The following is a 23,041-nucleotide window of genomic DNA, read 5'->3' on the forward strand; positions in this document are numbered from 1 at the left end:
CCGATGCTAAGCTACTCATGCTGATGTTGTAACTCAGGATCCTCTTTCCTCAGCTGCCTAAGTAGATACAACTGCAGGCACACAGCACCATGCCTGATTCTACTCACTTTCTTTAAAAGTAACTTTTTTCACAAATGGAGAAAGTTGGTTGGAGAGATAGCTTGTCTTGTGCCTGAGTGTTCTCTGGTGGGGCTCACTGGTCAGCTAGCCTAGCCTATGCAGACAAACATCAGGCCAGTGAGAGACTGTCTCAGAAACAAATAAGAAACCCAACCAGTGCTTGCTGCACAAGCATAAATACCTATGTTTGGATGCTCAGCACACCATAAAAAAAGAAAAAGAAAAAGAAAAAAAGAAAAAAAAAATCCAAAGCATAGCAGTACATCTGTGCGATGTCAGTGTCAGGAAGAGATAGGCAGATCTCTGGAGCCCACTGCCAGCCAGTCAAGCCGGATTGGTGATCTCTGGGTTCAGTGAACAAGTAACAGACCCTGTCTCAAAATATAAAATGGAGAGGAGAGTGCTATGGGAAAGGCCTGATGTCAGCCTTTGGCCTGCATGTGCCTTAGCACCAACCCGTGTTTCTCACGCTTCCCAGTGCTGCGGCCCTTTCACACAGTCCTCCCCCATCCGTAACAGTATTTGCTCCTACAATAATGTTGTGAACCATAATGTACATATCTGACATGCAGGGTATCTGATGCGCAATCCCTAGGTTGAGAACCGCTGTCCTACAAACACATATGCACATACTCAAAACAAAACAAAAAGCAAAGCAGTGTGGCACCAGAGGAGCATATGCAAAGTTGTCCCCAGGCACCCAGATTGCAGCAGATCCTGAGTTAGCTGTGCTTCATTCAGGGACCTGCTTCCAATAGGCTGTGCGTTGTAAACACTGGACTCTCTCATCCCCACTTGCATGCTTCTTGTCTACTGGATGTTGATGAGCCAATCCTTTTTTTAAAAGCCATGTCCCTATTTCTATAACTTATCAACTTATCTGGTTTTATTCCATCGAACCGTTGAGGTGCTTTACTCAGCTCACATGTCCATCCTTCCCCTTCAGCATCCTGGGATAAGTTTCTTTTCACTCAGCAGATGGAGCTGCTTCCAGGGGATGATAAATACAGTCCTTGGTGAATTACTTTGGAACTCTTTCTTTCTTTCTTTCTTCCTTTCTTTCTTTCTTTCTTTCTTTCTTTCTTTCTTTCTTTCTTTCTTTCTTTCTCTCTCTCTCTCTCTCTCTCTTTCTTTCTTTCTTTCTTTCTTTCTTTCTTTCTTTCTTTCTTATGACTGCCCTGCCTCAGGGATGGGCTAGAAGAGGGGGTTTCCCCCTTGGTGTGCCACATAAGACCTTAGGATGTGTCCTTATCTTCTCAGCCTCTTACTTGTTCTTAGTATGCAAGCAACCAGAGCCCACCTCCTCAGCACACAGATCACAGCAAGCACATCCTGCCCACATCCTCATCCCGTGGCTCTAATGTCTTCCTCGCTGCTTGCTTTGGGGGTCATTCCTGAGCTCGGTTCTCTCACCGCACTTCCCAGTTGCTTACCTCTGTCTTGCCTTCCTACTTCCCGAGTACTTGTCTTAGCAGTTGTTCCATGTTCCCTGCACACAAGTGCCTTTGCCCTGAGGCATCTCACCTCACTTTATCTTCTGATCTCGTTGGGTGTTTTTATCTGCCATCATGTTCTTTTAGTTGATGTTGTTATTTCTTTAATGTGTATAGGTATGTGTGTCTGTGCACCACATGCATGCCTGCTGTCCTTGGATGGCCTCAGACTGCAGTTACAGACTGCACCATGGGGGTGTTGGGAATTGAACCAAGGTTCTCTGGAACAGCAGATAGTGCTCTTAATCACTAAACATCTCTCCAGCCCGGCTATTATGTTCTTAATTTGTAAGAGATTTGGTTTTTTCTTGTTTTTGTATATTTTTCCTGTCTCCTGGGTGAATTGTCTAATTAGTGGTGCTTTGCTTTGTTGGTTTTTGTGTACATGTCTGTGACTGTATGACATGCAGGTAAAGACATTGAAGTTACAGGCAGTTATGAGTTGCCTGATGTGTGAATTGAACTAGGGTTCTCTGGAATTGCAGCAAGGACTCTCAACTGCTGAGCCATCTCCACCCTGTTTTGTTTTTGAAACAGGTTCTTATTATAAGGTGGGGCTAGCCTAGAAGGTTCAGAGTAGTCCAGGCTGACCCTGAATGCACAGTCTTTCTGAACCAACCTCTCAAAGGCCAGGACTACGGGTGTGTGCTTGCCGCCTACTTGCCCCTGCCCTCTGACCTCTCCTTCTAGCAAGGTTTCCTTGTACGTTTTCCTTGCTGCTGTAGTGTTTCTCTTTGCCAGCATTCTCTGCTGCATCTTTCATCAGCGTAGCTTCTCCCTGCTACTTTGGTGAATTCCCCTCTCTCAGCAGTTGCTTTTCATCCCTGATGTTCGCTGTTCTTTGCATGAAGAGCAATCCTTGTTTCATCTTCACATGAGGAGTAGAATCTAGGAAGCCTGCGGAAGGACTTGCTGTGAATTCAATGCAATGTGATCTGATGAGTTCATTGATCGTGGTCCTGAGGCTGGTGCCTTTAGTTCCTCTGGGTCTGATCAGACCTTTGAGAGATCTTTCACCTCTTGGATAGAAGGAAACTCTCATCTCCAAGCTGAGGAAGGGACGGGCAGCTATCACTGTGGCATGCGTCATGTCACCAGTCACAGTTGTTGTAGAGCGGTACCCTTACTTGCAGCTGGGCCTGAGATTTTCATGCTCCCAGGGCACATCCTTTACCTTTTCCAGAGAGTAAACTGGTTGTTTGGTGAGGTTACCAAAAAGTCAGAACTGAGAAGAACTTAGCGTGCAGTTACATCTGAAGCAGCTCTGTGAGAATCCTCCTTGTCTCAGCTCCCGCCTCCCTCCAACCCATCACCATTTTTTCCAGATGTACCTGGTGCTGTTAATTCCTGAGCCCTTTGAAGATTCTGCAGAGTAAGTTCTGTTGGGTCCTTGGCTTCTCTATCACCAGCTAAAGATCCAGCTGTCGCCGATGCGTTAAGTCAGTTACCATTATTCATCTGCTTTTCAACCTTGAGTGTGTCGCTGCTGACCCTTGTTGGCTTCCTGATCCTTTTTTTTGCGTTTGGTGCTTTTTAAAAGGCCACTGGTGTGGTAGTATTAACGTTTCTGAGTGGGTGAAAGGTGTGTGTGTGTTTAAGGCTGTTGTCTTTCCCAGATGTCCTGACATTATTTCTTCATCAAACTTTTGAGTATTGGGGAAGAGTTTTAAAATAGAATGCAGTTTTGCTAAAAGCAAATCCATCATAATATCCACTAACTTTGTGTGTGAGATCTATTAATTTTTAATTCTGATATTCTTATGAGGAAAAGTACTGTTATTGTCTTCATTTAGTGGATGAGGGAAAGAAAGACTTAGGTGTCCTCCCATCCAAGAAACAGTAGGGTATCTAATTCTAGAGCCAGGGTGTCTGTAACCACCAGGGTGCTTACCCTTTCTCTATATAGCCAACATCAGCTCAGCTTAAGACTGGGGTCCAACAGGGATGTGGGTTAGGGATGGGTGCAAGCCTACCACCTGATGCCCGAGTTTGATCCCAAGAATTGTGAAACAAACAGAAAACAAATAAGTAAACAGCAACAAAGAAAAGCTTGCTGGTGTTCCTGTGAGAGAGAGCCTAATAAGGACGCAGGTCTAAATGGATTCTGTCCAGTCATTCTGTATGTCCCTTAAGTCTGCTCCAAGTTAGAGTGTTAGCTTCAGACCTGGAGGCCAATGGGGTACAAGTGAAAGGAATGGTTAGGCCTTGACAGTAGCCTTGACAGCAGTCCCTCAGCTGTCTCTGCGCTGTGGGAAGGTGCTGACGGTCCGTGGTGCCTGTGGTAGGAGCTACTGGTCAATAAGGAGTAAGACGTGAGTCACCCATTGCTGCTCTCCCTCTGGTTAAAGCTGAAGGAACTGAAGAATCTGCAGCAGCAGTACTTACAGATGAGCCAAGAGATGACCGAGCTCCGTCCGCTGAAGGCTCAGCTCCAAGAATCTCAAGATCAGACAAAGGCACTACAGGTGATGGAGGAGGAGCTCAGGCAGGAAAACCTCTCCTGGCAACACGAGCTGCGTCAGCTCAGGTAGGACCGTAGCCGAAGCGTTTGTTTTATTTTATTTCATTTTATTTTATCTTGACGTTTTGTTTTGAAATAGTTACAGACTTAGAGTGCTGCAGAACAGTAAGAGAGCACTCGTGTGTGCTTTGCCTAGTTTCCCCCAGTGAAAGCTCCCGTGCCACTCACTGCATGCCATACCCAGCGGTCTTTATGCACAGCAGGGAAGTAGCTGGTGTTCAGTAGAAGTCCCACTCTTCACCAGATTTGGGAAAAGAAGTAAATAAAAATAACAACAAGTAATGTTTACTGCCTAATATTTAATATGTGCCACGCTTTATGTTTGATAAGTGATATGCCTCATTTAGCCCTTACAGTAGTCTTAAGGAATAACTAGCTTATTCCCATTTAATGGAAGAAACTTGGTGAGATTCATTTGCTCAGGTCTCAGACCTGGTATATTCAGGAGCCAGAGTTCTAAGTCCTTGAGAGTTGGCTCTGATGTTAATTCTGCATCGTGGGTCTGACTGATGAAAGACTGTTGTGGGTTCCCATGCCCTGCATGACCTCGCCACCCTCATTCCATACATACCTACTCTACACACCAACTCCTACAGTTCTGAAGTTCACTCTCTGCGTGCATACAGGTGCCCTGTGCTGAGTTTTCACGCCCATCTTGAACTGCTCTTCCCATTTGGAAACATAGCTCTTTGCTCAGGTTCTAAACCCAATGCCAGCCCTTCTGTGAAGGCACTGCAGCCCGGCCAGGAAGAGCTTTCCCTCCGGTGCTGGCATGGCCTTGCTCTCAGCAGCTTCCTGGGTGTCTCCACTTAGAGAATAAATTTCACTCTGATATGTATTAGTCACTCATACCTCATAAGAATGTTCTGAATATGGAATTATTCTTCCTGTCATGAGTGTATTTGGGCCGTTCTTTTTTTCATGGTGTAGGATGGAGAAGAATTCCTGGGAGCTGCATGAGAGGAGGATGAAGGAACAGTTCCTCATGGCCATCTCAGATAAAGATCAGCAGCTTGGTCATCTGCAGAGTCTCCTGAGGGAGCTGAGGTCTTCTTCCCAGGCTCAGATTCTCTCCACACAGTACCAGCGACAGGTGAGGAGATCCGTACATTTCTACACAGGGTGCCACTACCCAAAAGCATAAGCTGCCTCCAGCTGCCCGTCTGCTGCCATGAGGCACGCCTCCTCCCAGCTCTTTCAGGGTGATGCAATCTCTTCTAGAGGGAGGGTTTGAGTACAAACACTCTTAAGAGACCATTTTATTGACGTTTTGGTCCTGGCAGGCATCCCCAGAGACATCAGCTTCCCTCGATGGATCACAAAAGCTAGTTTATGAGACAGAACTTCTCAGGACTCAGCTCAATGACAGTTTAAAGGAAATTCATCAAAAGGAGCTAAGAATTCAGCAGCTAAACAGCAAGGTACGTGTCTCCTGCTAGACTGAAACTGAATTTCTTTTTTCTCTTTCTGAAGATAAGATTTGGCACAGACACCCCGCTTCAGCATAACCTGAGAATAGACGTTTATATTTCTTACAAACAGAAGTTTATAAGAGCTGGGTGTTTATTCCAGAGCAAGAACACAGCCTATGTTCTCCTTGCCCTGGGTGGGTCTTTAAGAATGACTCGGAGAAACCCATACACCAAATATACAGAAACTTCACCCCATCGTCTCTATGTTAGGAATGTGTGGGCATCTCCCGCCCATCTCCCTGAGCCATTGTCTTCCTGCTGCTCTTTGACTGTCAGTGTTCTCAAGAGCTCTTCCCCAGACCTGCCCTCTTCTAAGAAACCTAGATAGGTAGTGTCTGCCAGAATTAAAGTTCTTTTAGTTCAGTGAGACTTGAGTCCAGAGGTGGTCTTTGAGGAGAGTTGTGAATCTCCGAAATGTATGTTTGGGGTGAGGGGTGCACGTGTCCTATCAGCAGAACTCGTATGACATGAGCCAGTAAGGCTGCTCAGTGTGTGAATGTGCTTGCTCGACACCCTGGTGATCCACAGAGGAAAGATGGAACCAACTCCTGAGAGTTGTTCTCTGTTCTCCACACGTGTGCTGTAGAATGAACATGCCTACACTCATGAAGGGGTATAAGGCATATAGGCATGCATACAGAAAAACCAATAACATGATTCAAAATCATAAAAACCAGGAGATAGTTTTCCCAGATGAAGAGAAAAGCCCACAAATACTAAGTAACCTGCTCCAGGTTTCAAGAGGCCATTCTGAAGTCAGGGCTTCTATCCATGGAAAGATAGTGTGTTTGCTACACATAGAAGGTACCCCATTAGATGTGAAATTCACCTAACATTGAAATTTCAGAGACAGCATTCGCTTTGGACCCAAATGAATCAATGAAGTAGCCAATCCTGATTTAGTTCCGTTTTGTTTGGGGGCAGGGTTCTCCTCTCACTCCCTGTTTCCAGAAACCCCACGCTCTGTAGCTCTTTGGCTGTGAAGATCCAGTGAACACCTCCCAGTGCCATTTCAGGTCTTATTCCTCTCTAGTCTGAGGCTCTATCTAGACATCCACCCCCATGACAGTATTTTAAACTGAAGCAGAGCTGTTTATAGCCGATAGAATAAATCATGTTGGTAGATGATAACAGCTAAAAGTTTTAAATGTTACATTGACGTGAAACATAAAGGTAACAGATCATCAGATAGCAGCAGGTACACTTTTACAAAGTAAAACATGTGTAACAAGCACTCAAGATGAAAACCCAGGGTGTTCCACATCGCCACAAGTCCCTCCTCCCTTCTGATCCCAGCCACCCACCTTAGTAGAACCACATGAAGTACAAACCACACTGCCGTAGGCCATTGTCACTCTGGGCGGGAACTAGGTCTCCTTAGGGCTGAGAGGAAAGTCCTTCCTCTCTAACCTCAGTTGCCCGCCCACCAGTTAAAACATTTGCCTGCTGAGAGTCTGGCCATGTTAGGCACTGGGGACTCTCACAGTGCCTCTTTTGAAACCTCCAGTCATTTGAGCTTCATCTCACTCTCTGTGGGTCCCATCTACTAAAGAATTACTCCTGGGGACTCGAGTGAGATAAAATCATGAGCTGTCATGGTGGTTTCTCTCTAAACACACAGCTTAAGGGCGAGCTTGGTCTCTGGTTATATTGAGCTCGTGGGCTTGTTTTTTACAGTGATTTAAGCATGGACACGACCTACTGCCTTCTGCTTACATCCCCGGAGTAGCTTGTCCTGCTGGTATTTTTGTTAGGGGTTTCTGCTCATAGACACCATTAAAAATTAAAGTTTCCTGCTACTCTTGCAGAATTATTTTTCCTTTTGTCGTTGAAATATTTAGGTATTTTTCACTTTGAAAGAAACAAACTGACATGATTCAAGGTTAGGTAGGACTCAGGTCCTCAAAGCTCAGGCCAGTCGACTAGGCACTGCTCACGGTGTCCTGGGGGCAGCACTTACCCTTTCCCCCTATTCAGTTCTCTCAGCTGCTCGAGGAGAAGAACGTCCTCTCCACCCAGCTCAGTGACGCCAGCCAGAGTCTCCGTGAGAACCAGCACCACTACAGTAACCTCTTCAACCACTGCGCCATCCTGGAGAAGGAGGTGCAGAAGCTGCAGGCGGTAAGGCAGCAAGAGGCTGGGGGGTGACAAGAAGAGGGGAGGTATGGTGGGTGTGGGATGATGCCTAAGAAAAATGACCAAACAAATTCCTAATGACAGGAGTACAGTGCTCAGTGAGATGGTGGGACAGTAGCTAGGGACTGTCCCTTCCCTCTGCTGTGGAACAGGGTTTCAGCTTGCAGACATGCAGTGTCTTGAGAGCTCCCCTCATAGCTACTAAGCTGTTGTTTGTTCTAGGGGCCGCTTAATACAGATGTTGCTCCTGGAGCACCCCAGGAAAAGAATGGAATGCACCGAAAGAGTGAACCTGAGACCACAGGAGAGGAGCAGCCAAGGTAGGAGGAGCAGGCCGCACCCTCCAGCATGCCCTGTGTGCAGAGAAATTGGGTGGTGGACCAGAGAGGGTAATGGGAATGAATATGACCAAAATACACATTATCTACACCTATGGCAGTGTCACAGTGAAACCTGTCGCGTGTGATCAATGTATGCTGTTTTAAAGAAATTGAGTTGTAATCTTGATGGAAATCGAGTTCATCATGCACACTTAATATGTCCCGTTATCTGACTGGTGTCACAGGAGTAATGGAAAGGTTGAGGGGAACAACACCCAGCAAGCAGATTGTGTGAAGGAAGCAGGCAGCAGTTCTAACACAAGGGCATATACACACAACACTACAAAGGCCGCAGTTAACTGTTCCCACAGTCCCACATCTCCCCGTGGGTGTTGTTGCTCTATCTGCCCTCTCTGCCTCTGTGTTAGTCAATGTGTCTAGAGACTCACTTCCAGCCTTGGGAAGGTGTTTTAGAGACTGGGTGCTACATCAGTGATGCCCTTTGTTTGCCTTTTACCCAAGCTTCTCTGAAGTCCAGCAGCAGCTGTGCAACACTAAACAAGATCTGAGAGAGTTAAAGAAGCTGCTGGAAGAAGAGCGAGACCAAAGGCTGACCGCTGAGAATGCACTCTCCCTGGCCAAGGAGCAGATCAGACGGTAAGGCGTGCGGCGGCCCCTCCTGCTCACACCTCAGCCTCCTGGCCTTGCTGCTGCCCCTTTCTGTGGCCAGGCTCAGGGTGAGTTGACATGGTCAACTCAGTGCCCTTGACATGCTCAGATGATGATTTCATTATATCGTCAAAAAGCAGGGCACTCCTGGAGTTTCAGAGGCCTGTGCCTTCCTGGTTGATAGCTCCTAGAGGTTGGTAATATGTTTACCATTCATATTATACAAGGAAGCTGTGAAAGGTGTCTCACTTTAGCCCAACAACTATGTGAGTACATGTTGGGTTCTTGTGTGTCTGTGTCTTTGTGTCATGTGGGGAGCAGGGAGACAGTGTCCGAGATCATTAGATGTCTTGGCTTATTATCACTCTCTATTTTATTCCCTTGAGACACAGTCTCTCATTGAGCCTGATAGTTGCCTTTGTTAGTGACCAGCGAGCCTTTAGCCATCCCCCTGCCTCCATAGTGCTGGGGTTGCAGGTGTGCACAGTCAGGCCAGCTTCTACATGGGTGCTGAGGAGCTCAGTGCATATCGTCATGCTTGTAATACAAGCACTGTTACCCACTGGGCCATCTCCAGGGCCCTAGTGTCAGATTCTTTAAAGAATCGAATAAATGCATTCTCATTACCTTATATACCTGATACCCAGACGTTTGTTTGTTTGTTTGTTAGTTTTGAGACACAGTCTCTCTGTGTAGCTCTGGCTGGCCTAAATCTCAGTTTGTAGACTAGGCTGGTTTTGAACTCACAGAGATCTACCTGCCTCTGCCTCTGCCTCCCGAGTGCTATGATTAAAGGACTGAGGCAGCAAACATAGCCAACTGAAGTTTTACAGAATGTAACCTAAGGAAGAATAAAAGGCCCCTTAAGAAACAGTATGTGACTGATTTATGAGCGAACACACTGCCTAAGCCTGACCTTCCCCTGCCAGTGACAGGTTTGCTGGTACCTTCGTTGTGTCTGCAAGAGCAAGCCACTGTGTCTGATGCCTCTCCTCAGAACACATGGTGGTGCCCTCCCCAGGGAGCAGGTCTTAGCTGAGATTTCTTGTTTTCCTATCCAGTATATTCACAGCTGTTGTGTTTTCAACACCTGTGTAAGTAGCTTTGAGCATGGGCTCTGCAGGAGCACAGTGCAGCATGGTGTAGTGGCCTTGCAAAGATTTCCAGGCCTATTTGTTCATGGCCATTTCTAGGCCACTTACGAAATTGTTTAGATCTATGATACCTGGCCCCTGAGGTTAATCCCCTCATCTGGACAACTTGAGACAGCTTAGTCAGGATGACTCTGGAGCCTGTGTCTGGACCACGTCAATTAAGGTTAGCCCCTCCCACTTTCCTTCTGGTGGAGATCGGAAGGAGAGCCAGGTGACAAACTGAGGATAGGCCACCAAGACCCAGTTCAGATCAAGGCATTTCCTCTCTGCTGAAGAAGAGAGTGGCCCCCAGACAGAGGTCGTATTCAGCTGATAGAGTCCCTGTGGGGACGAGACACTCACAGTGAAGACGTGTGGTTTGGGGCTGATGAGTGATGAGCTGTGGCCTTGCCCTGTTGTCCTCGGAGGCCACTAAGCGATGGCAGTGTCTCGTTAAGGGAAAATTTCCAAAATGAAGTAATAAGCAAATCAACAGAAAGTAAAACAGGAAGCTGCCAAGGCCTCTAAGAGCCCTAAAGAATTTCTTGAGTGCTTTTGCCTAGTATAAGTTTAAAAAAAGGAAAAGAAAAAAAAAACCAAAAAACCAAAGGTGCCAGTTGTGATAGTGCCTGCCTGTAGTGCCAGCCCTGGCAGGCAGAGCCAGAACTGTAAATTCAAGGCTAGTCCAGGCTGTATACATCCCTTCCTCAACAAAAGGAGCAAGGGCAGAGAAGAGAGGAGAAAGGAGTGAGCTGGACCGAGTGTGGCATAGAGAGGGAATGAGGAACAGGAGTCAAAGACAAACAGGTACTGGATTCTGCTTCCTGCCTGCTGGACAAGACTCTAACCAGCCTTTGAGCAGGAAGCACTCAGGCCAGCATCCTAAATTGGCAGTCCCTTTACTACTGTGAGGGCCAGGACCCTGGGAAGAGCCTTTGCTGCCAGTCCCCTAGGCCACCTCTCTGGAATGACGGGAAGAATCGCATGCAGGGGACCCATGTTGTCTGTTTTTCCTCAACACAGGTTGGAGCATAGTGAATGGGAATCGGCCCGGACTCCTATCATGGGTGCCTGTGGCTCTCAGGAGCAGGCGCTGCTGATAGATCTCCCAGGCCATAGCTGTCGAAGGGTAAGAGGAGGACACGGGATGGGCTCGGGAATGGGCTTCCGGTGTGGAGGTGGGTAATGGGGTAGGTTTCCAGCCGTTGTGGAGACTTGTCTCCCAGGATTGCTGGTGAAGGGGAAGAGCTCTGATTTTCCTGTGTTTTATTTGTTTGTGCGTTTCAGACCCGGAGTGGTGCCGGATGGAAGCGGGTCCTGCGTTCACTCTGCCATTCTCGAACCCGAGTGCCACTGCTCGCAGCCATCTACTTCCTAATGATTCACGTTTTACTGGTTCTGTGTTTCACGGGTCACCTATAAACTTGTTACTTGACTGCAACTCTGGAACTTGTAATTCCTTCATCTCTAGTGTCAGGATTGTCGATTCCACAGCAGCCTTCTCACTTTAGCCCCTCCACCTCTTCTTGGAAAGTGCCTGTGAAAACAGAGGTGGCTGTGAGGACAGGCAGAGCCTTAAAGCCTGCCACATCCGCTCTCCTTAAACACTTGTGCTTGGTCTGAGCAGCTTCCCAGATGTGCTGTGCTCACTGCTCTTCAGATGTTGCAGATCCACATCCTGTGTGGTCTTGTAGGATGCTGAGGGAGGCCTCCCAGCCAGGCCAACAAGATGGTTCCAATAAACACAGTAATTTGGAATCCAGTATCACTTTTCTTGGTAACCGGCTTTGTCTTGTGGCCTGTATTTTCTCCTGCCTCAGGATGAATACAAAGTTGTGGGCGTGTGAGCAGTCTTTGGAGACTCAGGTGGGAGCTGGAAGGCTCCCAGACTTCAGTTGTTGGATCTCGGGGAGGAAGGCATTTTCTTCCTGCCTGTTGCATTGCCAGCGGAGGGACGGTTTGTTGCTGTGGATCGTCAGGACTGGACCCCATTGCTTATGCCTTCAGTCACATGTAGACTAAGATAGTAAGTGGCCAGTGCCTTTCCTTGCATCAAAAGGCAGGAAGAACTGACAATGGACAGACAGCAAGGTTCGAATTCTATATTTCTGGATGTGCCTCCATAGGGGTCCTAAGACTATCCAGAGGCCAGTGGGGCCATGCCAAGGTGAACTGGAGTCAGGGCTGAATACCACATCACAACTAGTCTCAAGAACTACTGAGCTGCTGCACCAGTGTGCTGGTCCTTGGTTATTCTGTCTCCAACGCCATTGTCACCCACCACTGGGCACAGGGCTGAGGCGGTGGAAAGAAAAGGCAAAGCACCTGGATCCAGACCTGAGAGCAGTGGCCAGGAATGGATGGATCCCACCGTGTCGATCCTCCCCTTTACGGACATGATGTGCTCCCTTCCTGTTCTCACCCCCTAAAGAAGAGTGAACTGCTGGACTCACTCATCAGCCCTTTGTTCTGTGGTGATGAAAATTTTAGTCACAACATCCCAAAACCTTAACTACTGTAAAATAATAAAATTATTTTCAGAATAAGGAATTGTGTGAGACTATCTGTTGGCACAGAAGTTACATGCCTGTGTTTGCACACTATGGGAGGGATGGAGGAGTGGCAACTGGAGGAGAAAGTTCTGAGACTCCTTCATCTCACTGGCCAGCACCACATGGCTGTGAACATCCTTCTAGCCTCAGCTGCTGGAGCCAAAGGAGATGAGGTTCAGATTAGAAAATCCATCCTGAGATTGGGTTAAAGGAGCAGAACCATAGGATGTAAATTTGTGAAGCCTTGTGGATAGTTCTGAGAAAACTCTGAAAGTATTGGACCACCAAGTATGGTGGCACTTGCCTGTAATTCCAGCACTGAGGAGGCTGAGGCAGGAGGACCATAAGTCCAAGGCCAGTCTTGTCTACATAGTAAGTTAAGGCTAGCCTGTGCTACATAGCAAGAGTGTCTAAAACAACAAGCTCTCCTTGAACACAGTGCAGAAGGAGACTTTTCATAGCTCATGCGGGTTGGGTAGACATCATGCTCTTATACAAAGTTGCCACTTGGGAAAAGCTGACCCAGTATCACAGGGTAGAAGAGGATTAATGGGAACCTGTTCTCTTTGGCTTCAACGCTCACTGTATGTCAGCACTGTTCTGCTCAGGGATGAACATGGGGTGTTTGTGAGGGGGAAGTGGGTTTCCTTGGTGTCATCGCTGAAGTTCTATGGTTCTGTGCATTGCTGTGTGGTGAGGTACAATGTCTAGCCCTAATTTAAGGCTACCCCTTTCTACATATTCCTCAACTATAAATAGCCTTATTAGAACAAATAAAGTGCTCCAAGTCTAGAATCAATCCCCTGGGAAGTGACTTTAGATGCTTTCTGTTGGTACAGAATGTTCCCTTCTGTCTAGTTTCACCAACCTGGGACCCTTGTGGGTTCATTCTCTGTAAGCCAGGCAAGTCAGAGTCCACAGATGACTGGGATAAGGAGAGCCAGGCTCAGATGCAAAAGCAAGTTCTTAGTAGGATTATTTTTCAACCAGAGATCCTTGGAACTTTATTTTCATTATCTTTATTGCCTGTCAGTGCTCCAGGCTGCCAGAGGAGCCATGCTTGGGACGGGGGTGGGTGAGGAATGGAGGGTGGAAGCAGGGAGGTGGTTATTTGAAAGGCAGCCAGTAAAAGCATAGCAAAGTTCTCAGTGGCCTTCACATCAGAAAGGGTCTATTTCATTGGCTCAACAAGTCACCTGAGCATGTCTTGACTTGAAGCTAGAAGGGGAGGGCTGCAGATGTTGACAGTGTAGAGTATGTCAGAGTTCAATTCACCAGCTTAGAGAAGGCCAGTAGTCAGAACTCTGTAAGTGAGCTCAGACTCCACACAGCCTCCCATCAAGCTAGGGAGTTTTCTCCCTCCACGTTCTGCCTTCTCCCTTCCTCGTGAGTTATGTGTGAGTCTCAGGTACTGCAGAAAGCAAGGAGGAGAAATTGTTTTTAAGACTTCCCTTCAAAATTAACATACAGATCATTTTTCCACTAAGCCTTTTTTTTTTTTTTTTGATTGCTGCAGACTACACACACACACATTTTTCCTTCCTCAGACCAGGCTTCTACAACAATGTTGTAGCCCAGGGTACCCCTAAGTGCTGGGATCACAGAAGTTCACTACCACACCTGCCTTGTTCTGAATTCTTTTACTTAGATGCAACTGTCCTTCGTAGGACACAGAGCAGTCCTGCAGCATTCTTATTGTGTCTTAACTGATAAGGGATGTGTCTCCACGGTCATTTTTATAACTTTCCCGTGACCTGAAAAACTTTGCAAAATACTAGACACAGAAACACTTAACCCTTCTAAGTACTCAAAGTATAAGGAACTGACTCAAACTTCAGGAAGTAGCTGTGAGGACAGTGTGGCAGGAAATGACAGAAAACCTGAAAACGGAACTGGAGCAGCTGCTCTGTTACTTACCCTGAAGTGGCAGCCGCTGGAGGGGGCGCCTGGTGTAGATGTGAAAAGCCGTAACCAGGAACCAGTAAAGGTGGGTGCTCTGAGCTGGGGGTTTTGTGAGGGGTTGGGAGCACAGGGAAGTATGGAAAAGAAGTCTACATAGCACTTAGTCCTTGTTAAGGGAGGTCTTTACTAATAGATGCTGAACTCTTGATGGCCCTAAGGACTGTGTGCAGTGGTTGACAATGAACATCTGAGGATGGGAACAAGGAAATGGCCTGCACTCGGGGAGCATGATTGAGCACATATCTAGGACCCTGGGCCCTAGTATGCCCTTGATGATCTACACAGCCCATTCTAAAGGGTGGCTGCCCCAGTGTGCTAACCTGAAGGCGACCCACGGAAGATGAGGACAAAGTGTGCCTTTGTATGGCCTCACAGGGACACAAATGCCCATGGGAAATGTAAGGGGACAGGATTTAACCACCAATGAACACTGGTGCTGAGCCAAGTGCTTTTAGGAGTCAAATGCAAACATGACTTCAGCTGGTGTAACTTTGTATGTCTGTGGGGATCCCAGAGTGTTACAGAGGGAGCTTTGGATCTACTGTGTTAACCCCTTAATTATTTAACATTGGGAAACAATATCACAACAATCAGTGACTTGCCCAAGGAAGTTAATATTGATGGATGGCTTAGTCTAGTCTCTGACTAAGTAGTATAGACTCTGTGTCATGTGACAGACAGGGGTCTCACAGGGGCTGTCATATTACTGCAGTGTCCATGGATCTCTCACCTATGGATGCCATAAGTCAGTCCTGTCATCAGGTATTGGATATGCCCAGCATTCATTGCCTGTCTCCAGCCTCCTACTTTAAGTTAGCAGCTTTCCTGATTAGTAATCGACAGTACAAGAATAGTAAGTTATTTTGCTCTTAAACATGAGCATGAGGGGCTGATGGGAGAGATGAACTGAGACCTGGAGAATCAGGCAAGATGAGACCATCGGACCTCACTGCTTCCTCATTGCTCATAAATGTATTTGACTTCTCCTTTCCAGTTTCCTTCTGTGGTAGAGTAGCCTGAGAGCCAGGACATGTCAAAGTGAGGCCTTAAGCTGTGGGTCATAGGTTCTCTTTATGTGTCTTACCCCCTGTTAGTAGCTAATACCAACTGGGGGAGGCACAGATGTTCTTAATAGCTCACAGTGACTCTGGCCACGGTAACTCACCACTCCTTCCCACATCTTTATTTAACCTATCTTCCTCAGATGTCTTCGGGGCTAATCTTCTAGAGGTTATTATAAAATGTGGGCAATGATGGAGGCTTCCAGATGGGGATAGAAAGTGGAGACTTGGGGCCTAGATAAGCAGAGCCTTGGGGATGAGTGGGTAAAGGTGTCTCCTTTGGGAGAGCAATGAGTACCAGGAAGCTCTTCGGTGGTGGTGGCACCCGACAAAGAAGGATAGGCAGAGTCTTTGAGCCAGGAAGTCCCAAAAAGCTACCAGACCAGATGGGTGTTGTCCCTTGTTACCTCTCCTCAAAAACCCACAGTGTGACCGGACAGTTCTTCCTCACACCCTTCTGGCAAGGCTCAATAAAACACAAGTGTCCAGTGGGACAATGATTGACACCCAATCAAACTAGCATTCTCCCAAGACTTTTGTAATGTTTACTTAGTTGTTAATTCTCACATAGTGTTTCAAAAAGAGGGAGTGCTACATTTTACATGTAAATGCTTATGTCTTTAGATATAGTTGAACATTTACATAATAAAAATAAAGCCATGGTATTTTCTTCTTTCAGCTAGTGTGAGTAGTTCAACTAGTCTGTCCCACTGGTGACCTACAGCTGTGCTGTGAGTGACCAGTCAGTCCTACAGTAAATGTGGGGCAGTCTTCCACAGACAGGGAGCATTTTCAATGTAGCTAGGCAGATTATAGACAGGAGGGACACTGGACTCATTTATGTCCTGACAGCTAAAAAAGGAAGCCCTGGAGAAATCTGAGTGAGGTGCCACAGCAGTCCTGTGGTAGGTGTTGTATGACCACGGGTCACCCCTACAAGCTGTGGACATAATGAACAATCCCAACACTTTGACAGAGGTTGTCTTGTGTTACCTACACCTATACTAAATTTTTTCCATATATGGGTGGGCTACTGATTTATCTTAAGATAAATGAGATGAGAAAGAGCAGAAGGAAACATTCCATTGCTCACGTAGTCAACTTTAGCATCCTTACCAACCTTCCTCTCAATTCTCTTTTTCACTCCTAATTATTTCCATCATTTGGTACCCTCAGATGTGGAAGTCTGTAGTGGGGCATGATGTATCGGTTTCCGTGGAGACCCAGGGTGATGACTGGGATACAGACCCTGACTTTGTGGTGAGTATGGAAGTAGCTTTGCTTGGACAGTGAAGTGGTCAGGAGCACCTCAGCCACTCTGAGTTTTGGCTGGGCTTAGAGAGATCTATCTGAGATTAAGACAGTCTTTGTGGTGGGTTGGATTGGCAAAACGAATAGATTTTATTAGTAGGAATGTGTGTTAGCTGATGTTGAGCATAGAAGGGGATAGGTGTGGGTCGTTTGATAGTGCCATTGGAGGACTGTGTGTGTGTGTCAAAAGAAGAAAGGATGGGTGATTCAGAGTAAGCAAGGACATGTCTAGGATCACTGGTTTAATTTTAATTTTCATGTGGCTTTGAGATAAATGCAGCCATGAGTGAAAGTAAAGACAAGAAGCTTCTAATACAGAGGGCATAAGGCGGAGCATGTGCATGTCAATTGGGAGGCTCCCTGCAACAGAGCACATTTCTCGCTGACACTGTTGCCTGTTGTCTCTTGTAGAATGACATCTCCGAGAAGGAGCAACGGTGGGGAGCCAAGACCATTGAGGGCTCTGGACGCACAGAGCACATCAAGTAGGTGCCAAAGACCCTGATGGAAACCCTGCAGGCTGGGGCTCAGGGGTGCAGAAAGGAAACAGCCATGGCTGCGAATCTTTGCATTTATTTATTTTTTTCTAGAATCTCTGTGTACCTAGTATTCCTATGGCTCCATGTGTTTTCACTTTATCTCTCTCATCACCCACATATTATTATGTATCTTTTATATATAACAGCTCTGTCACTTTGGGGGGGCAGGGCAGTATCAACTATCTCCCTTTAATAAGACATTAGGTAGCAGAGAATTGGGCATAAATGCTGAAGTTCTATAAGGCTATCTGTCATATATCTAGCTATCACCCATCTCTACCCTATAAATTATGTATCAAATGCCATTTCATCTAAACTTTTACAGAAGTGTAGAACATGTGTAGGGTGACTGCCAATGGGCTAAGAAGACATCAATTCTGGGTGTGGTCATACACACCTTTAATTCCAGCACTCAGGAGGCTGAAGCAAGCAAGTCTCTGTGACTTCAAAGCAGTCTGGTCTACATCGTAAATTCCAGGCCAGCCAGGAGACTGTCTCAAAAAAGGAAGGCATCAGTAAAATGTCCAGGAAAGGAACTCCTGCATAAATGGTGTGTTGAGGACAATATCAGCTCTCATACTGGTACAGAGACTTGAGACACAGTTTTGCATTTGACTACTATTTGATAGAAATTGGGAACCATTAATATTAATGTAAATAAATATGACATTTGGAGAAGCTGATGACTAAAACCATTTTAGAAATGATGTTTAATCTTCAAGAGAACTTTCTCTTTTTTTTTCTGAAATTATTATGTCAGTGTAGCCCAGGTTGTAAAATTTTACCTAGTCTGCATGAAGTCCTGTTTGTTCCCAGCACCAAATAAGTTAGTTGTGGGGGTTTCCTAGCACTGCATGGTGGAGGGAGGTGGCTGTGGGAAAGTAATGGATGCTGAAGGCTCAGAAGTTCAATACCAAGGCAAGCCTGGGTTACATTGCATGAATTATAATGTGTTAAAGATACTCTGAGTTGCCAAGAATGCATTAGTGCTTTGTTAAGGAAAGAAATAAAAGCACTCTAAGCAAGAGACAGTCTAGATACTTCACACTCTCTGTGTCTTTCTTCCTCTGTCTGTCTTCTGCATGTGTCTGAATCTGTTAGACTGATTGAAGACTGGATTGTGAATCTGTTTGTCCCCATGTCACTGTGTGTCTGTCTGTGTGTGACAGCTGTGTAACTGTGTGTATCTGTACCTCCCTACAAAAAGCTCTGCTCTGTCTTTATGGAAAAGCATAGAAAGTATCATACAGGAGAAAGAATGATGGATGCTTAGCAGAACTATCAGCAATAAAGTCACTGGCTCCAATTGACCCAGATAACAAATGTCATTGTTGATCAACCAGTATCCATAAATGGTTGCTTTCAACCTCTCTGGTGGGATTTAGGAAGTTGCTTTCAACTTCTGCATTTGATGTTTTTAACAAATGATGTACATGCATTAGTCTGTGTTGGGGACGTGGAAGAGAATGTAACTTAAGGTTGTAGCTGTGCATTACCTTTGGTGGTAAGAACTGACCACATGGCAAGTAAGTCCTGTTGTTACATTGTTCTCTTGAAGCAGGTTTAACAGGCTAAGTCCCGTTGTTACATTGTTCTCTTGAAGCAGGTTTAACATGCTAAGTGTTAAGTAGTGTCAACTTTGGTTATGAGATCAGGCAAAACATTCAAAATCTTAGGATTTAGGGGATGTTTTTAGAATATTACATCACCACAATACATGCAACTGTTTCCAAAAGAAAGAAGCCAATATGGGCATATCTAGGATTTTCTATGGAATCAATATTCCATACTTGGTGACTGAGAGATTCATACTGCTCGTCCATAGGCTAGTCAGGATCATCTAACCAGGACTGTTGGTTCTGGGTAGCCCCAGGCTGCCATATTTTTTAGGATCAAGGCAAATACAGGGAATGACATAATATGGGTGAAAGTTGGAAAATCATGAATCGGCACTTCTAAACTTGGCAAGATTAAGTCGATTTTCCACTCCATTCCCAACTCCTCCTTCCACACATGACAATATTTTAGACTAATTTCCCCCTAGATTTTAAGAAGTGTCAGTGGTGACCACATTGCACCAGCCACAGACTTGGCACAAACTTGTGTAGATCTGGAATGTCTCTGAATACGGTAGAGACCTAAATGGTTTAATGTAAGTAGCTATACTGAATACTTTTTATTTCATTTATTTATTTTTATATGTATGGGTCTTTTTTCAGTATACGTGTTTATGTACCACGCGTGGCTAAGTTGCCCATGGTACAGATGCTCTGGAGCTGGAGTTACAGATTGTTGTAAGCTGTCATGTGGGTGCCGGGGATCAAACCCAGGTCCTCTGGAAGGGCAGCCAGTGCTTTTAACCCCTCAGCCATCTCACCAGTCCCAAGTGAGTGTTACTCTTAAACGAATCAAGCAATACTGGAAAGCATGTAGAGTGACAAAGAAAAAGCAGAAACAAGGAGTTTCCCAGAAGCTCCCTGAGCGCTCACAGATGAAGAAGGTCAAAGCTCTTTTCTCCTCTGAGTGAAGCCCCCACTCTCTGGTGTTCTGGGAAGTGCTGACCTGAGAGAGCACTCCCATGCTGCTTTCCCTCCCATGTGCCTGCATCTTGTGTGTCAGCTAGGAGTAGGACATTTTAAGGACTACTTCTAAAACCCTGCTGTGAGCCGGTAGGAAGAGCTTGCGTTCTGAAGATTTTGATTTCGTTCCCAGCTCTGTCATCATTAGTGGTGTGAACTCAGTCACAGCTAATGTCTTAGTGGCCCATTTTATTAACTCATGGGGATAATGACAGCTACTCTGGATTGAATAGTATATGTGACTGACTGTCTGCTGGCCCTCTTAGTACTACTTAGCACTTTGGTTCTATCTATACGCTGTTAATGTAGATGAGCTTTATCTGATTTCTATCCCCAAAACCTAACACAAGTGTGCAGCAGCTAATACCTTCCTACTTCCTAAATAGCTTTTAATCAAATGGCTGTATTGCATACCACGTCATTTTCACACGGTGGTGACTCTGCATATCTCCTTGTTAACCTAACCAGATCTATATCCACTATAGTAAATGTTGGAGATGGTTTCACAAAAGCTTGTTCCATTCCTATTTGTTAAAGCCTTCTACACGCAAAAGCTGGGACCCTGCTGGGAATGGGCTAAGTGACCTTGGACAAATCTTTTCTGCTCTCTGATCTTCAGTTTTCCCATCTAGATCAAACAGTCCTCGGGGGCATTTCAGCATAAAGTCTGTAATATCCTTTGGATGGTCCCACTAAGCCACCCTTGATGGCCAAGTGGAAATCACCAAGACCCTGGGAGTGGAGGGGAAATTGGAGAGGAGAGTTCTTGCCAGACTGAGCTGACTCAAAACAGGAAAAGGAAGTGACTGTGCTTCTTGGTAGGCGTGAGACCCGCCCCCCTCACCACTGTGTTTCTTTTTAGGTCAGCCTTGAATAAATTTAGTCTGGGGACGGCTTTCTAATTCAGAGACTAGCTTAAGCAATTCTACCCGTCTCTTATCAGTGTATAGAGAAATGACCCCACTATCAAGGCTATTACCCTCTCTCCTCTCTGTGTTTGTCTATGCCTGGAAGAGGAAGAGATCCTTACTACCCTCAAACAGTAATCCTTAAACTCTCTGTGGGAGAGGACAAATGCTTTTATCTGCTGTTTTCCTATTATCAAATGTATTATAGATTGATACATTTGTGTAATAAAATATAACTGATTGAAAAACAATGACGAAGAAAATACAAGCACAATTTTTATCTTGTAATCAACAGATACAAGATCACCATGTAAGACTGGTATTCACGTTTCTAAAGTCAGACTTTTGATTTTTATCTGATTTCATTGAGGAAAAGAAGCAGGTCAGCTCCCTGACTGTGCTGTGAGCATTACATTGGACAAGGCCTTTGGTGCGTCCTGAAGTCTTAAGATTAGGTTTCAGTGAGAAATAGCTGTAGCTGCCTCAGGGGCTTAGCCAATATTATGCCCTACAACTTTACACAAAGTGCAAATAAAGAACTGCAGAGGACCAGGGACTGGTGCCAGCTCTGCTATGCCAGCACCAGGGCAGTAAAGGGAATAGTTTCACCACTCTGCTGTTGTTTATCCATATGACTGGAGATAATAGTCCTGACTCTCCTTACCTCGCCGTGAAGAGCCGCGGCTATGCCATGAGAACAAAAGGTCTCATTATTGAGTTGTGGCTTGTCATGCAGTCATGCATGTCTATTATAGATGATGATGTCATTCTGCTAGCACAGAAAAGTAAGGTATTCATTCTTGATTTTAACAATTTGTCTAAGGCTATAGACATAAAATAGACAGATAATAATTTGAATTCAGCTCAATCTGAATCTAAGGGCTAAGTACTTAGCCACTATGTCATATTGTTTTTAATAAACATAATTTGTCATGTCCACAATTCTCTTTTGAAAGGCAATCTGAATTCCCGTGATCAACTGCCCCCTTTCCCTAGGATTGCTCTCCTCTTTAAAGCCGCTGAGTATATTTAGTCCGGCTTTAACAAGATGCCATACTCACTGCATAGGCATGGACCTCTTTAGGAGTACGTAAAAGCCATCATTCCCTTAATACAGCTTATTTTAAAAACTCAGTGCTGTTAATGTGTAATAATTATAAACCAGTGAATTTTGATAACACTACAAGGAACCACCAATACGGTGAGGACAGAGAAGATTTCAGGCACACTAGCAGTCCTGTGTGTGTCTGTAGTCAGTGCCCCTTGCTGAATATACAAGCACTGACTTATTTTCCATCCATGTGGCATAGGTACTAGGGTCTCTCTAAAGTTTCAGTAAATAAATAACAAAGACTGTTCATCTCTTTTGTGTTGGTTTTCTTTTATTCAGCATGTTTTTGAACTCTGGTTAGAGAGTTGTATATATTGGTCTTTTATTTCCCGTTACTGTCAAACAGTATCTATTGTGTAGCTATGGTACCATTTGATTTGTTCATTGATCTGATGCTATTCCAAATATATTCTGAGTGTTTGAGCACATCTCTCTCCTTTGACATATATTTTTATATTTTCCAAGGTATACTTAAAGATCTAATTGCTTATTCATACAGTCAGTGAGTGTTTACCTTTTTAGAAACTACCAATCTATTTTCCAAAAAGAAATTTGTCATAGATCATTTCTACCAGAAATGTATGTGTTGCACTTGTTCCGTGTCCTTGTCAGCACTTGTTATTGTTGGTATTTTGAATGTTGGCCACTCTGTGGGTATGCAGAGATGTTAATTTGTGTTTCTTGGGTGAGTAAACCTATTAAGCATTTTTCATGTGCTTCATTTTCATGTCTCTTCACCTATCTTCTTTCTGAAATGTCTGTTCATATATTTACTCAGTTTTAATGTACTTAATGTACTTTTATTGAGTTCCCTGTATAGTTTAGAAACAGATCTTATGTAAAATGAGTATTTTATAAATATTCTTCCAAGAGGAATGATTGCTCTTTTAATTTTCTGGTGGTATTGTTTGAATGGCACAAGATTTGAATTCTGATGAAGTCTGATTTATATAAAAAGATTATTTTATCATTAGTGGGTTTTTTGGTTTATTTGTTTTTTGTTTGTCTAAGAGAAAAAATTTACCTCAGAGTTGTAAAGATTATCTCAAACATTTGGCTCAATTTAAAATTTTATTTTTTTAATATTTATGTGCGGCATGCAATTGAGTTAAGGCTCTTCTTCTCTATGGATATCCAATTTCCAAACACAATCC

At 45.0% G+C, this 23,041-nt stretch overlaps 2 protein-coding genes across 13 annotated transcripts in view; both read left to right on the forward strand.

The window, feature by feature from the left end:
- Golgb1 (golgi autoantigen, golgin subfamily b, macrogolgin 1) overlaps positions 1-12,414 on the forward strand; it is a 57,993-nt gene extending 45,579 nt beyond the window's left edge. For 8 of the 12 annotated variants that reach the window (XM_030249086.1, XM_017316964.2, XM_006522084.4 and 5 more), the window contains 8 exons: positions 3,962-4,140; positions 5,065-5,227; positions 5,418-5,555; positions 7,584-7,727; positions 7,965-8,062; positions 8,585-8,719; positions 10,888-10,993; positions 11,152-12,410. In XM_030249086.1, coding sequence (XP_030104946.1) covers positions 3,962-4,140; positions 5,065-5,227; positions 5,418-5,555; positions 7,584-7,727; positions 7,965-8,062; positions 8,585-8,719; positions 10,888-10,993; positions 11,152-11,286 — 1,098 coding nt within the window. In that variant the 3' untranslated portion in view covers positions 11,287-12,410. Of the gene's footprint in view, positions 1-2,938; positions 2,986-3,961; positions 4,141-5,064; positions 5,228-5,417; positions 5,556-7,583; positions 7,728-7,964; positions 8,063-8,584; positions 8,720-10,887; positions 10,994-11,151 lie in introns of all 12 variants that reach the window. The other 4 variants (XM_006522082.3, XM_030249088.1, XR_003951781.1 and 1 more) reach the window with 3 other exon arrangements.
- Positions 12,415-14,311: 1,897 nt separating this feature from the next.
- Hcls1 (hematopoietic cell specific Lyn substrate 1) overlaps positions 14,312-23,041 on the forward strand; it is a 28,232-nt gene continuing 19,502 nt past the window's right edge. Inside the window, exons 1-3 of the mRNA NM_008225.2 lie at positions 14,312-14,403; positions 16,616-16,699; positions 17,162-17,235. Coding sequence (NP_032251.2) covers positions 16,616-16,699; positions 17,162-17,235 — 158 coding nt within the window. The 5' untranslated portion in view covers positions 14,312-14,403. The remainder of the gene's footprint in view (positions 14,404-16,615; positions 16,700-17,161; positions 17,236-23,041) is intronic.

Source organism: Mus musculus, chromosome 16 (assembly GCF_000001635.26).
Source record: "Mus musculus strain C57BL/6J chromosome 16, GRCm38.p6 C57BL/6J".
NCBI lineage: Eukaryota > Metazoa > Chordata > Mammalia > Rodentia > Muridae > Mus > Mus musculus.